This window comes from Microplitis demolitor, chromosome 7 (assembly GCF_026212275.2).
Source record: "Microplitis demolitor isolate Queensland-Clemson2020A chromosome 7, iyMicDemo2.1a, whole genome shotgun sequence".
NCBI classification, from domain to species: domain Eukaryota; kingdom Metazoa; phylum Arthropoda; class Insecta; order Hymenoptera; family Braconidae; genus Microplitis; species Microplitis demolitor.
This window is the reverse complement of record NC_068551.1, coordinates 4,306,180-4,321,733: the sequence shown is the minus strand read 5'-3', so window position 1 is coordinate 4,321,733 and position 15,554 is coordinate 4,306,180. Positions and strand designations below refer to the sequence as shown.

At 28.6% G+C, this 15,554-nt stretch overlaps 1 protein-coding gene across 2 annotated transcripts in view; it reads left to right on the top strand.

Annotated features, from left to right (window-relative positions):
- LOC103580465 (T-box transcription factor TBX20) overlaps positions 1-15,428 on the top strand; it is a 30,502-nt gene extending 15,074 nt beyond the window's left edge. The window contains exons 4-6 of one of the 2 annotated variants that reach the window (XM_014440268.2): positions 1,161-1,325; positions 13,703-13,779; positions 14,121-15,428. In XM_014440268.2, coding sequence (XP_014295754.1) covers positions 1,161-1,325; positions 13,703-13,779; positions 14,121-14,721 — 843 coding nt within the window. In that variant the 3' untranslated portion in view covers positions 14,722-15,428. Of the gene's footprint in view, positions 1-1,160; positions 1,326-13,702; positions 13,780-14,108 lie in introns of both variants that reach the window. The other variant, XM_014440267.2, reaches the window with a different exon arrangement.
- The last annotated feature ends 126 nt before the right edge of the window (positions 15,429-15,554 follow it).

The following is a 15,554-nucleotide window of genomic DNA, read 5'->3' as shown; positions in this document are numbered from 1 at the left end:
ATATATTTTTAATATTTAACTTTTGGCCAATTTTTGTATAGACTTTATATATTTTAAATATATTTAATATATTCCCGTATGAAAAAACAATATATGGTTAAAATATATAAAACCATATATGTTTGCACCAAAAAAATATATGATATATTATAAAAAATCATATAGCGATTTTAGCCGGTTTAATATAAAATTATATACAGTAGCAAATATATGTATTCCATATATGTAACTTATATGTTTTTTATATTAAGCCATGTATACATCTACGTTTACCTTATTATATATTGTATAGATATATTTTTTTTTATAATCAAAAAATATAAAATTTTTATATGAAATGAAATATATGGTAGCATATAATTTATATTATATATGGCACCATATATTTTATTTGTTATATTTAAGCGTATATTTAATTCAGTGTATGTATATGTATATGGGCATATTATATATTCGCTTCAAATTAACTAATTTCGATAATTTTATCTGCAATTTAAAGAGTATATTGAAATTTAGATCTAATTTAATTGGAGTTGGTCATACGAATAAGAAACTTTTTTATTCCATACACAATATAAATATATGTTTTGTATATGATCAGAATATATTTTTCAAATATGATAGAAATATATATTTTTATGTATGATAAAAATATAGTTTTCGTATATGACAAGAATATATATTTTCATATATAATAAAAATATATTTTTTGTATATGATTGACATATATATTTTATATATGCTAAACATATACGAACTCGTATATGATAAATATTATATTTGTTAATATAAAAAAAATATATAAGAAAATATAGTTAAATTGGCCACATGTATTTTCTGATATTTATCATATATTTTGACCCTATATATTATTTTCATAAGGGTATATTAGAATATATAAAAAAAATATATTAAATATATTTTTTATAATTTTAAATATATGTATATATATAAATATATTTTTTTTATACTAAAAATATATATTTTTTATATTTTAACATATATTATTCTTAAAAATTTTTCCATGGGGGTAAAGCAAAAATAAAAATAATAAATTTGTTAAAAAGAGGGTAGTTTATTTGTTGAGGTTTAATAGCAATGCGTTTATCGCATTATTAAAGCATCAATGTAAATTAAAGATGATTTTTGAAATTAAACAGCTGGTATTAAATTCAATGCACAAGTACCAGCCACGTATACACCTGGTGAAGCGACCGGACTCAGGTGCCAAGGACCCAATAGAGGATCTTGAACGCGAGCCACACAAGACCTTCGTATTCCCGGAGGCCATTTTCACCGCCGTCACCGCCTATCAGAATCAGCTCGTAAGTCTCATTTTTATTTACACGCTATTCATTTTTATTTTTATTTCACATGTCTCTTGTCTCTTTGCTACCGTGTCTTTTATTATATTTTTATTTTCTCTCGTCCTTAATTTTTATTTTATTCCGTCTGTTAAAACTCCTGGAAGTTTATTAACTGCTTCCTTATAAATCCACAACTTGCATCAATAAATACTCAAAGGACATGTGCATATTTATGTGGCTTTTTGACGCATATACTAAAGCTATAAAGATATAATTGTTGATTATCAACTTATAATTAATGAGCTTTTAAAAAAATTTTTTTTATTTATTTATTTACCGGGATGTAACCAATCAAATTACCCATAGTTCGGTTTCATAAATTTTATACTTTATATATATCAGGATCAACACATTATTCTCAAAAAAAAAATTTATACTCACGTCTGACACTTGGAATTAATCGAAACATCAAAACCCAAAAATCAATTGTTTGCGTAATTTATAAATACATTTAATTATTGAAAATTAAATACATGCTGTATCTTAAAGTCAAACTTCTCTACTTACTCCAGCATTCTTTTAACCCATACACATACCTATAGCCTTCACACAAGATGAAACGAGAGAATTAATTCGCCTCGGTCACTCCAGGCAAGACGTTGACGAAAGAGTTATATGCTCCTGCTTGAATTTTTATTAAATATATTTTTGATCCTTCATTTAATATATATTTCTCTTTTCATACATACATTCCCATACACAGACATATCACTTATATATATGTAACACATTTATATTCTTTGGTCATTTTTAATTCCTCTTCCGACTCCGAGACGTTTAAATTGATTTTTTGCGATAATCTTTAAATGCATGCGATTTATCTTTTACGGTTTGTTATTTATTATAATTATTACCATTATTATTATTATTTAAACGATAAATAATTTTTTATTACTCATTATCATTCAAAAATTGTAAACTTACTATTTTATTTATTCATATTTTCCATATATATATATATATATATATATATATATATATATATATATATATATATATATATATATATATATATATACCGAAAAAAAAAAATTTCCCGTTGCAAAAAATTTCTTGTGTAAAGAAATCTTTTTTTTTTTCATGATCCTGAAGTTAGCAGGCAACTGATAATTTTCGGACTATGTTTTTCAACAAATCAATTAAGAAAGAAAAAAAAAACAAAAAATATGGACATGTAGAAAATTTAAAAAGCTACAGGTGCAATTTTTTCAAAATTTTTTTTTTTATAATTTGGCAATTTTCAAAAAATTCAAAGATTAGACATCGGGTATTTTCGGTATCATTTTTTTTTCTATGTGTATATTTATGCATACATATATATTTATATAAATATAAATGTATATCATATTTTTTAAAGTCCTTCCGTCTCTATATATGTAGTTTTTTTTTTTTTTAAACTTAGACAGCAGGGCTCCAAATTACCATATTTCATGATGGTCGTTTAGAATGGTAGCATCTTGGGTGGTCTGATGCACATCACTAATGTTGCATTCTCAGCGACGTATGTCATATTTATTAAAAAATATGTTAAGAATGTAATACCCAGCAAACACATGCTGGGTAATTTTCATTCGAAAATTCCAAGTTATTAATTTTATAAAGGATTTACTTTATACTCTTATCTAAAACCGTACACATACCTATAGACATATGTATATATAAGTATAAATATCTAAATATATAAGAACATAAATAAAAAATAATAAATTTACGACTTTTCATTCAACGCGATAAAAAAAAAAAAAAAATAGGTGAAAATATATTGAAAATACGAATGGTCTAACGGGTGGTCTTACTTCCTCTGACGTGAGTTTCGTGACTTTATACGACGACAACAGCCCTAGCTGTTGATGATGATGATGAGGTGCGAAGAGATGCCTCAGCAATTACCCAGGGTTTCTTGGTTGGACTTACTCATTCTCGCGCCACTTTCTTCCTCACTTTTCACGTCTGTTCACTACTCCTTACTGTCATTATCGTCTTCTTACTCTCTTTAATATTCAGTTTATCTTATTTATAACTATCCATACAACTATTAATAATATCTTACACCAACAGAAAAAATAACGTTTAGAATCATCGTTTTTTTTTTTCCTAAAAAAATTATGCTACTGAAAATTTTCAATTTTATATATTTTTGGTTTAAAATGCAAAGGTTTCATTCGAAATTATTTTTCTAATCGAAGAAAATTTGCAGTCAGTTTTTCATTTTCTATTTTTTTTTTTTTTTGAAATTGTGTTAACAAATTTCGATTTTTTTTTTGTTAACGGATCAAAACATCATTTTGCTACACGCGCGTTAATAGAAATGTTAAAATTCAAAATTATTTCAAACATTCTATTATAATTATTAAAATTTGAAGTTTTTTTTTTCTGCGCAATAGCAGTTTTTTCACTCATATTTTTATGTATGAAAAAAAAATTAGTTATTATTTACCCAGAAAGGGGACAAAAATCCGCAATCGCGCCGAATTCACCCCCGATTTTTTACAGTGTGAGTTTTTTTCGGTAAAAAATAAGTTAAAGAAATTAATAAGATATATGTATATACTATTGAAATAGTCTATGATTAATTATTTGACTTACGTTCAGTGAAAATCTTTAATAAAAAAACCGAAAATTGATTGAAAAAATAAAAAATATATAAAAATAAATATTGAAGTATTAAAAAGACAAATGACATTTTCCAACATATGTGAGCGTTGTTTGTCAACCTAAATAACTGGCTAGACGTCTGTCAAAGTCAACATATCCGCGTCTGAAAAATATTTTAGTTAATGACATTTACACTTAACAATCTGCCTAATTCATTTTAAAATTATTTACTTGGTATTTTTTACAATAGTCCATAAATATATACAAATTACTAAATTCTCCATACATCTATATATATTTATATGTATATATAAATACCTAAAATAGATTGATGGAATAATCCTCTCAGAATTTTGACATGATCGCCGGCAGCAATTCGCACGTCGGCATTTCTTATGTCTGTTCACTCGCCGAAACGATCAAGTGCCCAGTCGTTTAACAGGATATTTTTTTTTTCTTTCATTCCACTTCCCTTGAGCTACTCATATATAGAATAGAAAGAGAGTGCAGAGTGTAAGGAGACAAGAGACTGAGTCCTAAAAAAAAATGAAAAACCCATAAGAATAAAATATAAAAATAAATAAATAAAAAAAAAAAAAAAAAAAAAAACAAAAAGAGAAAGGTTCGTTGCAGTAACTTTTTGCTTCCTTCCTCTACTCATGTTCAACACACGCACACACATTTACTGAATCTCATAACGACCTTTTGCGACCGACAATAATCCTTCTTTCTTGCTCGCGCCACGTCATAATTCATAACTTAACTGCTCTCTCCTTCTGGACCATATTTTAAACTTACAATACTTAACTCTTTATATTCATTCCCCATATTATTGTTAATATTACAAAGCTCCTTATTGTTAGCTTACCCATCCAGAGTATTTTATTATTTTATTCACAATTAATTACATCGGTTATTATTTACGAATTGCAATTATGAAAAAAAATTGAAAATTGATAATCAATAAAATTTTTAAAAATCATTTATCTAAAGATATTTTTATGTCTGGCTGTTAAAAATTTTTTCAATTTTTTGATGATAATTGTCGAGGAAATTTTATAAAATTTAATGGATGTCAATTTGTTAATACAGAATTTACCAGACATCTAATAGTTTTTGAATTTTAAAAATAATGATAAATAATAAAAATAAAAATATTTCATAAAATTGCACATGTAGTTTTTTTAATTCTCTACAAGTTCATATTTTTAGTTTTTTTTTTTTTTGCAATTTATGTGTTGAATAAAAAATTCGAAAATTTTCAATTGTCTGTTGATTTCCAAATCACGATAAAATACATTGCAGTTTAAATTTTTATGATATTTATGACTTGGAAATTTGAAGTTCTGTAAAAATAAAGTATATAAATAAATTAAGTTATAATGACATTTATATATATTTTAAATTTATGACTGATTTGAACTCGTTAATGATCTCAATTAATTTGCTTTAAATTTAAAGGAAAATTTTTAATAGTGCGTGTTTTTAGTTACGTCATAATGCATATAAATATATATATATATATATATATACATATACTAAGTTATCATGATATAAAAATCTATCAAAAATAGATTTCGTAAGACTTCGCAATTTAGTTGAATCTGAAAAGTTAAATTACAGAGTAGAGATTTTCAAGTGGTGATTGTTGAGATAACCAATGGTTGATGGACAAATGGTCTTAAGTAGACACTCACATATATATAGATATATAGGTATGCATAGCATTAAAGATGACAAAGAGGCGCTACAGGTGATTCATTTTGTGCAACCACAAGGCGATTCGCCAAAAAGTATCAATTTAAAATGTTGACTAAGGAGACATTGGCCACCAGCCAAGTTATCTCTAATTGCCCGACCACTATTTTGGAAAAGAAATTAACTTTATTAAATAAATTATACACGTATATATTTGTTAATTTAATTTTATGTTTCGCTTTATAAATTATCAATAAGTAATTCAGTAAATCTTGATAAGTTTCATTAATTAAATTTAAATAATCGTCATACATTTTTCTAATAATAGTCGAGGTCTAGGTTCCATTTTTTGATCAAATTATTTATTCAACCCTAGTCGCGTTTTGCCCGACTTTTCCCTACATAATTACAGTAAAATTAATCGGGTATATATCTTTAAAAAATAATAATTAATATTTGGTTCATGACTTGTTTGTACAGAAAACGATTATCTTGGGACGGAAATTAGCATTTCTATTGGATATCAATCGAAAGTAGAAAGCTGTCACCCGTTCTCTTTAAAAAATTATAAAGCATAAAAAATCTGGGGCGCATTAGCAAACCTTAGGTAGTAATACATAACTTGTGGTACGTCACCGGTGCGTGTTGGCGCACGTGAAAAGGGGACTTAAAGGAGGAGCCGATGGTTTTAGTGGCTGCAGGCGTCGGCGGTCCAACGAAAGAAAACATAAATAATCGAGTTCAAATGAGACAGGAGGCACTTTTTGAACCACACAAGAAGGCTACCCCGTATTAACCGATATACACAAGAAAAAGAGTATTAAACTTCTGATACATCGACTTTACACACAACAGCACTACACGTATCATAAAGCGTAACACTAAAATATCATATATATATATAGTCAGCATCTTTATCCGAATGCTCAGCTGTAACGTATTTCTGTTACCTCCCTCATTCATAAACTCAACTAATTCGACAGCTAATCACACGTCATCTATTTCCGTCATTGCGCCCCCACATTAGAACATACTTTAAAGTTCATATGTAAATAATGACTAAAGAGTAATTTAAGACTAAAAAAAAAAATAGAAAAAAATGTTAACAAGTATATATGCGCTACATAAAACGCAGTATCATTGCTATATTAGTAGTCATATATAGGGGTGGGAGGGACAAAACGGAGTAAATCTTTTTTTTTTTAATGATACCAAAGTTAATAGAAAAAGTTTGCGGGCAAAATGGGGGGGGGGGGGAATGGGTCCCCTAATTTCCATAAAGAAAAATTACATTTTACATAATAAAACAAAAGTCATTTAATATTTTTCGACTAACACTCAATTTTTGAAAAAATTTTTTAAAAACTTTAATAAAAAAATATTCAAAATAATGCCCAATTATATTTACAAAAGTAATTTTTGAATGTTTAAAAAGCAGAGAAAATAAATCAATTTTTTTTTTTTTATCAAATTTTAGGGGTATCCCGTTTTACCCCTTCATCACCTATATGTATATATGTAAATTACTCCTGACATAAGAAAAATTTTTTATTACAAATTCGAAAATTTTCCGAGGACTAGAAAAATTTTTTTCAAGAAAATTTTTGTTTTCAATTTTTGATGCAAAAAATTTCTTGGGGTGAGTAAAAATTTTTTGCGCCAAAAAAAAAACTTTTTTTTTTGTACACACACATACACATAAATATTTATTATAATATGAATGAAACAAAAAAAATTAATATGACGTTTTTAAAGATTTACTTAAAATGCACTAACTTGAGCACATATATTAAGATACTCTATAGCTTTTATAGGTTTTATTTGTATTATTGTGGCCACCGTGGTTGAAAACTCAGAAACGACTTATGCCGGTGGCCGTTGGAAACTTACTCCCTCAATGAGCGTATCTCTATTAAATCTATTATTAGAAACCTCACTAGTGCAATTCTCTTTATTCTACTCTCTGTTCTAGTACTGTTACTATTATTATTATTATACATATGTATGTGTGCATATTTATATGTATATGTAAATGTTTAGCAAGTTTACGAGGCATATCCCTTGCATTTAATTTCAATTAAATCACACAACTTCATTTACATTATTATTTTGCAGGAAACATTTCACTTTTTACGTTTGCTTTCATTTATTTTTACGAGCTAAAGCTGCGATAAAAATTATTTTGTTAAATATGAGGGTATTTTGAAAATAATTGTGAAATTGGGTTAAGTAAATTAGTTATTTTAATAAAAATGTGCAATAAATATCAATAAATTCATCATAATTTTATCAGTATTTTTCATATTTTTTAAAACATAAATTTCGGCCTTATAATTTTTTTAAAAATTTAAATCTACAATATCACTAGATCTAATAAATCTATTCCGATCTTAGTCACAGACCTAAAAAAATTTTCAAATTTTTTACTATAAATTCATCAAATTTTTTTTCAAATCAAAATTTTGATTTTTTACAATTTGATAATTTTGAAAGCATTTTCAAAATTTAATACTTATATCAATAATATATAAATAGACCCGTGTAAAAAAAGTTTAAAAAACGTTGACGTTTCCAGGCTTCAAAACGTGACCCAATGACAGACTTTTTTTGAATTTCTGAAAATGCAATGAAAAAAAAAATAAATGACACAATACTATTCAAATTAACATTTTTAGACTCTTTTATAAGCTATTTTCGACTGTCCATAAAAATTGCCAAGTTTCATATTTTTTTTTCAGTGCAAAATATGTTCAGAAAATCTTAATAATATCAGGATATTCCTTGATTTTTTTCCTTAATTTTCAAAAGTTCGTTCAAAAAAAGCTCGTCGTAACATTTTGAGGCGTAGAATAGTCACCTTTTATCAACATTTTTTTTCCCAGGTACAATCTAGAAATATGTGTACTTAGCAATATTATCGTAACCATAAAAAGTATTCATAATAACGACCTATTTTTTTTTTTTTTTTTTTGACAGTAAACGGAGAGAAAATTATGGTAACTGTTCCTAGTACGTTTATGAAATGTCATCCCATACCGTTATGGTAATGATTACTTGGGATTATGGGATATAGACCCATACTTTTTGGGAAAAGTTTCCATAAGTATGGGAACAATTCCTATCATTATGGTAACAGTTCCCATATCGCATGTGAAAGAATCACGGTAATGATTACCATACTCATAGGAATAGCTCCCATAAGCAAATAGTAATCGATCCTATGACCACATTATAATGGTTCCTAAGTGTATATGGGAATAAGCCCTATATATTATGGTAACCATTCCCATAATATTATTGTAAACATAACCATCATATTATGCTAATGGTTACCATAATATTATGGTAATCATTTCCATAATGTATGGAAATTATTACCATAATATTATGGTAACCATTACCATAATATTATGGTAACCATTATCATAGTTACACGGTAACGATTACCATGATTCCATAGGAATGATTACCATAATATATATGGGTGCCGTTCCTATAATCAACATTTGAAAAAAACCGATTACCATGCAGTATGGGAACCATTCCCATAATATATTGTAACTGTTACCATAATATTCTCTCCGTATACAAGATTGAAAGGGTGTGTAAATCTACTAAAATATTTTTTTATATCTTACATATTTTGAATCTTCACATCCATATATATCTTTTTTTACCATAAATCTATGCACTCACATCTTGCAATCATCAAAGACAAGAGCATTTAGTTTAAAAGTACAGTCTGAGTTTCTGACTGTTGGCGGTCCAGTTTAAAGTTGTGTTTTAAACGTCTTAACTCATGGTTACATTTCGCTGTTCGATCGTAAATGCCCAAAAGTTGTTATATGCGTATGGTGTGTGGTTCTTCGTCTTTATCAAATGTCATTGTCGCCGTCGAGGTGCCCACGTGAATATAATTTCCGATGGTTTTCATGCGTAAATAATAATATAAATACATATATGTATATTTAAGTATTAACATACATTTATTATTATAAACTATATACATCCATACATTTAAAAGTTATAAACTCGTGGATAGGAGTCGTACGGCAAGTGGGCCAGATGTGTTGGCTAATGATGTCAGCGGAATCGTAACTAAAACCTCCGGCGGTATACTGAATTTTGTGTGCTTTACTTCGGGTCTTTGAAGGAAAGAGTCTTATTACCCAGATCCAGACGACTACGACTACAACGTTGAGGGTAAAATGCTGCACGTGCTCAGTTTATATTCCTAGTCTACTCTATAGAATGAGAGAGACTGAGAAAGTGATATAGGTTTAGTGAAGCCGCGAAACCAGAGGGTAATTGGACCACCCATAAAATGCATTTCTCTTCCTCATTTACCACATTTTCCTTCCGACACATTTCTAACACCATCAAGACCAACACGACGGAAAAAGGAAATTAAGCAGCTTAAAGAAGCGTACTTAGTTAAAATAACAAATTCTCGTGTGATTGGAAAATTTTTAGATACTTTGTCGTGATAATTTTTACTTCTGTTTTTATAAGAAACTGTTACTAATTTTGATCTGGACCATGTGTTTTAACATTCAAGTTTATCCAAAAGGATGTCAATTTGGTAGGATATTAATTTAACTGTAGAGTTTTTAAAACTGATGGCGAAAAGTCACGCCATCTAGTAGATATTTTTGTACTAAATGACACTTGGAAAATTTGGAAATTAGTAATGATTATTTCGATTACTTGCGTATATATTTTATGTCATATATTGAATTTTTTTATGATTTAGATTTTTTTCACCAGAAAAAAATTTCAGCGGAAATTTGAAAAAAATAAAAAATTTCAATTGCGGTTTTATTCAACTGATTTTTAATCGCAATTTTTTTTTTCTTCAATAATATTTTCAAAATTTTTATCCAAATATTGATAAATATTATAAATTGGCATTTTAAGAAACATTTGAAGAAATTCTTTTATATGTATGATGGAGTTTTTTCATGTGAGAACACGTGGCCATCTAGCGGACATTTAATAACTAAACAACAGGTCATGCAAAAAATTTTATAGATATTTTAAATTTCCCGCTATGAAAATTGAAAATTTTCAAAAAAATGTGTTGTTGGTTAGTGTTCGATTTTCATAAACCTGAGTTTGAAAAGAGCGGGGTTTTGGGGTTCGCTCACACAGTCAACCGTTTTTCAGATTTTTTTTTTTTCAATTTATTCTAAATTATGATCAGAAACTTAAAAAAAAAATATAATAATAAAATTACGATTTGTTAAAACTTTAATGAGAAATTAGTAAATTAAAAATGTTATAAAATTTATTTCCCGAAAAGGCCGTTAAGATTAACTTGAAACTAAGGACAAGATCCGTCTACAATATAATATCTTATAGAAGAGAAGCTGTCAAAAGAGACATGCCACCGTATTCCGCCTCAGGTTTTATTTATCCATCTTGACACTTCTGGATGATTACATCAGAGTAAATGATTAATGAAACCCGAGCAGAGGTGAACACACATCTCAAGATCACACAATTAGTCAAACATGTCTCCATATCTGGATAATCTTAAAATAACTAATTATATGGATGTATCAGTTTTATCTTAGCTCAAGTTTAAAACACTTACCATGTCCTTTATTTCCTAACACCACAAATTCTAATCCTACAGTGTTAAAAATTTTGGTGTAAAAATGGCCCCCGATAACTTTACACGGCCATGTGATGTGAAATAATGGTGTAAAAAGTCCTTGGTGTAATTTTAATACGGTGTAATTGACTTTAAGTACACCACCCTGAATTACTTGGACACTGTAAGAAGAGTGGTGTTAAAAATGAACTCAATTTAACACCACGTGGTGTTAAAATGAATAAACACTGGCGTAGGTGGTGTAATTCGATGGTGTTAAATTGGTGTAAACAAAAAAATCACGTATAGAAATTAGAAAAAAATATTTTCAACACCGAAATAATGGTGTAAAAAGTTCTCGGTGTAATTTTAATACGGTGTAATCTACTTTTGTTGCACCATCTCGTATTACTTGTACACTGTAAATAGAGTAGTGTTAAAAATGGACTCAATTTAACATCCCGTGGTGTTAAAATAAAATAACACTGGTGTAATTTCGTGGTGTTAAAAAACCGGTCGTAAAAAAATTCAGGTATAGAAATTAGAAAAAAATATTTTTAACATCGAAAAATATATTAACACCGGGAAATTTTTTAACACCTACACCGTCGGACTTACACCGTTTTTTTCACAGCGTAATAATTTTGATTAAGGAGCAACAAAAAACAATACCACCTAAATTTACGACAATATTTGGTGTAGTTTCTACACCAAAATCTTTACACCACATTTACACTACACTGAGTTGAAAAATTTGATAGCATATTTCATATTAATATCAGATATCTCTATAAAAAACCATTAAAAAATAATTTTAATGTAAATTGAATGTCCCCAAGACGGGACAATTCAATCTGTCAGTGGTGCTTACGAATTAACACGTGTCTCGCCCACGCATTATGTTTACTAACACAAGCACACATGAGTACAGTGAGCCTCTGGCGGCCGGTTTAGTGACTCAAGGCCACCTGTACATCCGCCGTGCGTGTCGGGTGGGCTTGTGGGGTAACGCGAAACACCGTGGGGTCCCTTGTCGTGCTCTATAGACTTAGGGTAAGTTCGCGAACAGTCTTCAAGAGCCTGTTATAATGTTAATATATACATATATATAAAATAAACCAAGAAATTCACTGGACTCTCCTATTAATTTCACATATACGGCTGCTTTGGTATACGTTTTAAAAGCTCTCATACACATAATATATTTATTTGTCGTAATATAGGGGACATTGGACGTCGTATAACTCGACACCGCAACACTAACACCAACACCAACGCATTGCTATCACACTATATAAAATAACAAGTACTGGTGTAAAGAGAACACGTTAAAGCCTTTCTCAAGGTCTCCAGCTTCTATAAGATCCTTTTCTTTCCTATAAACTTCAAGTAATACTACACTGATTGTATAAATAAATATAAAAAAAAAAATATATATATATATATATAAGTAATCAGAGATTGATAAAGTTAATTAAATTGTATATCATCTGGTTTCACATCAAGTATTTAAGTATTAAGATAAAATAAAAGTATATAAAATTAAGATAAGAAAAAAAAATATATAAATAGATAAATATATATGTATGTATATAAAAAAGATATAAAGGGGTTTAACTAGAGTGTAATCGTGATTACGATATATCTACGACAGGACTAAAGAGATTTGTTGCACTTGGTAATAATTGAAACGATCGTCGAGCAATCTCAATTCACCCTATTTTATTTATATATATATGTATATATATGTCTATGTCTATGTATCAGGACTGGTAGATCTTGGTATCCTCATTTCCACTTTGTGATTTTGTTTTGCTATATCGTGTTGTGTATCCCTACCTCTAATTTTACGAGCCGTTGACTTCCGATCGATTTTGGGGATGAGTTTAAATGTTAGTGAGTATGAGTTTAGGGTGAGTATATATATACATATATATATATATATATATATATATATATATATATATATATATATATATATATATATATATATATATATATATATATATATATAGAGGAATGAAGAAAGACAATATAAAAGTATATATAATGAATATAAGTGTTAGTGTGGGTGTATAATAGGCTTCTATGAGGCGTCGGGTCGTCGTTTTCAACGATACGGATCGTTGACGCTGTCGCGACGCTGCTCGACACAATCCCGGGACGAATTGCCATTCGACGCGCTACCCGACGATAACGAGGACCCTACAAGGACGAGAAATCAGTTTCATCTTTTTATATATATGTATATGTATATGTATTTTATATCAGTATATACTTGGAATAGACATTCGCGAGAAAATTGTACGGGTAATAAAACGCGAAGATTTTATTCCGACTTCAATTTCATTCTCCCTTTATTTTTAAATTTATTCTTATTATTATTATTTTCTTTACAGTATACGAGGTAGTTGCTAATGTCAATCAATCTTTTTACTGCTTTCAGATAACGAAACTGAAGATAGACAGTAATCCGTTTGCAAAAGGCTTCCGGGACTCTTCACGTCTTACGGATTTCGAGAGGTGAGTCTTAGTCTCATTATTGATAGAATTATATTTTTTTTTTTTATGTTTTCAATTTTGTTTTTATAAAAAATTAAATTTACTTTTTTTACTTTTGTATTTTTACAGAAAAAAATTTGAGAAAAAAATAAAATAGAAAATTAACGAAAAAAAAATTTTATTGAATTTCAAATTTTTTTTTTTGTGTATAAATTTTGAAAATTTATCGCTTTCTTAATATTCAATCAATTGATAAAATATTTATGGCAATTTTGTTATTAAAAAAAAAAATAGAATTTAAAATTACGATCAATAAAAAAAAACTGAAAACCAAAAACATAATCGAGCAGTTTTCCTTTCAGGGAAACAATGGAGTCAATGTTAGCAGAGCAGCAGTCAATGAGATTTCCTCACCGATTTCCATTTGAAATGGAGCAGCTACAAAGTGGCGCGAATAACTTAAGCCTTGAAGAGAAAGCTTTGTGGGCAGCGCGGTCACAAATTTTATTAAGAGCAGCAGCGGCCGCGGCGGTGGGTCCATATGCGCAGTTAGTCAGTCCAGCTCTTGTGTACCCAAGTGCCTCGACAGTTGCGGGATCCAGTCATCAGCAGCAGCAGCATCAGCAACAACAGCAACAGCAGCAGCAGCAACAACAACTGGGTCATCTCTGGTGGGCATCATCACTCGGACCGACACTTTTCGCGGCCGCGCATCATCACCAGCAGCAGCAATTGGCTGCTTCGAGTTCTCAACAAAATTCACCCTCTGGTCCAGCGGCACCACGGCCTATATATCCCTCAGCACTTGCACTAGCTCATCATAGATTTTCTCCATATCCAACTGCCATTTCCGGTCGTAAGCCCACTGTTACTTCAGCACCTTCACCTTCAGCTTCTAGAAGAGCTACACCTTCACCTACTGACAGTCTTTATCGTGAAGCACAGGATTTATCACCCTCGTAGTCATCGACTAAATCATTATCACTCTTATCATCATCATCATCATCATCATCGTTATCATAATGTTCTGTGTTTTCTAATAAAATTAAAAAAAAAAAAAATAAAAAAAAAAAAAAAAAAAAAACTGACACCAAGTGTGAGAAAAAATAAATTTGTTTTGTTAATTAAAATATTTTTATTTATAATAATATCAAGACGTTAATCAATAAATGTGCAAATAAAAAAACGGTCGAAGAAATGTAAAATAATCTGTATATTATTATATTTAATATCAATGGTGATTTATTAAATTACATATTATTGTTATCGTTATTTATGTTTTTCCTTTATTATGTATTATTGATATTATTATTATTATTATTTTAAGATAACGAATGTTATCGACGTACCTGAGGATTGTTGGTAATAAATGCGGATATAATCTCTAGAGAAGATAATTTATGTAGATTACTAACAATTCTCAGCCGTTATATATATAAATAATTATTGCTATGATGGAAATAGAGAGTAGAGTCGAATGTTATTGATAAATAAATTAATTAATTGATTGATTAATTATGTATTGTTAAAAAAAAGAAGTAAACTGCTTGTGTTAAAGAAAACTGTATTAGCTATTTTAAAGAAACGCTATTATGCAAGCTGTTTTACCCTGTAAATAAAATCCCGTGGAAAAAAAAATAAACAACAAAAACTCTTGTACTGAGCATATATTTTTTTTATTAATTATGATATTTTTTTTTTACCCTATTCCTTTAGTTTAAGGTAATTTTTGAATGCTGCAAAATTATTGGGGTAAGAGTAGAATTTGCTATTTTTTTTTTTTTTTTTATAAAATT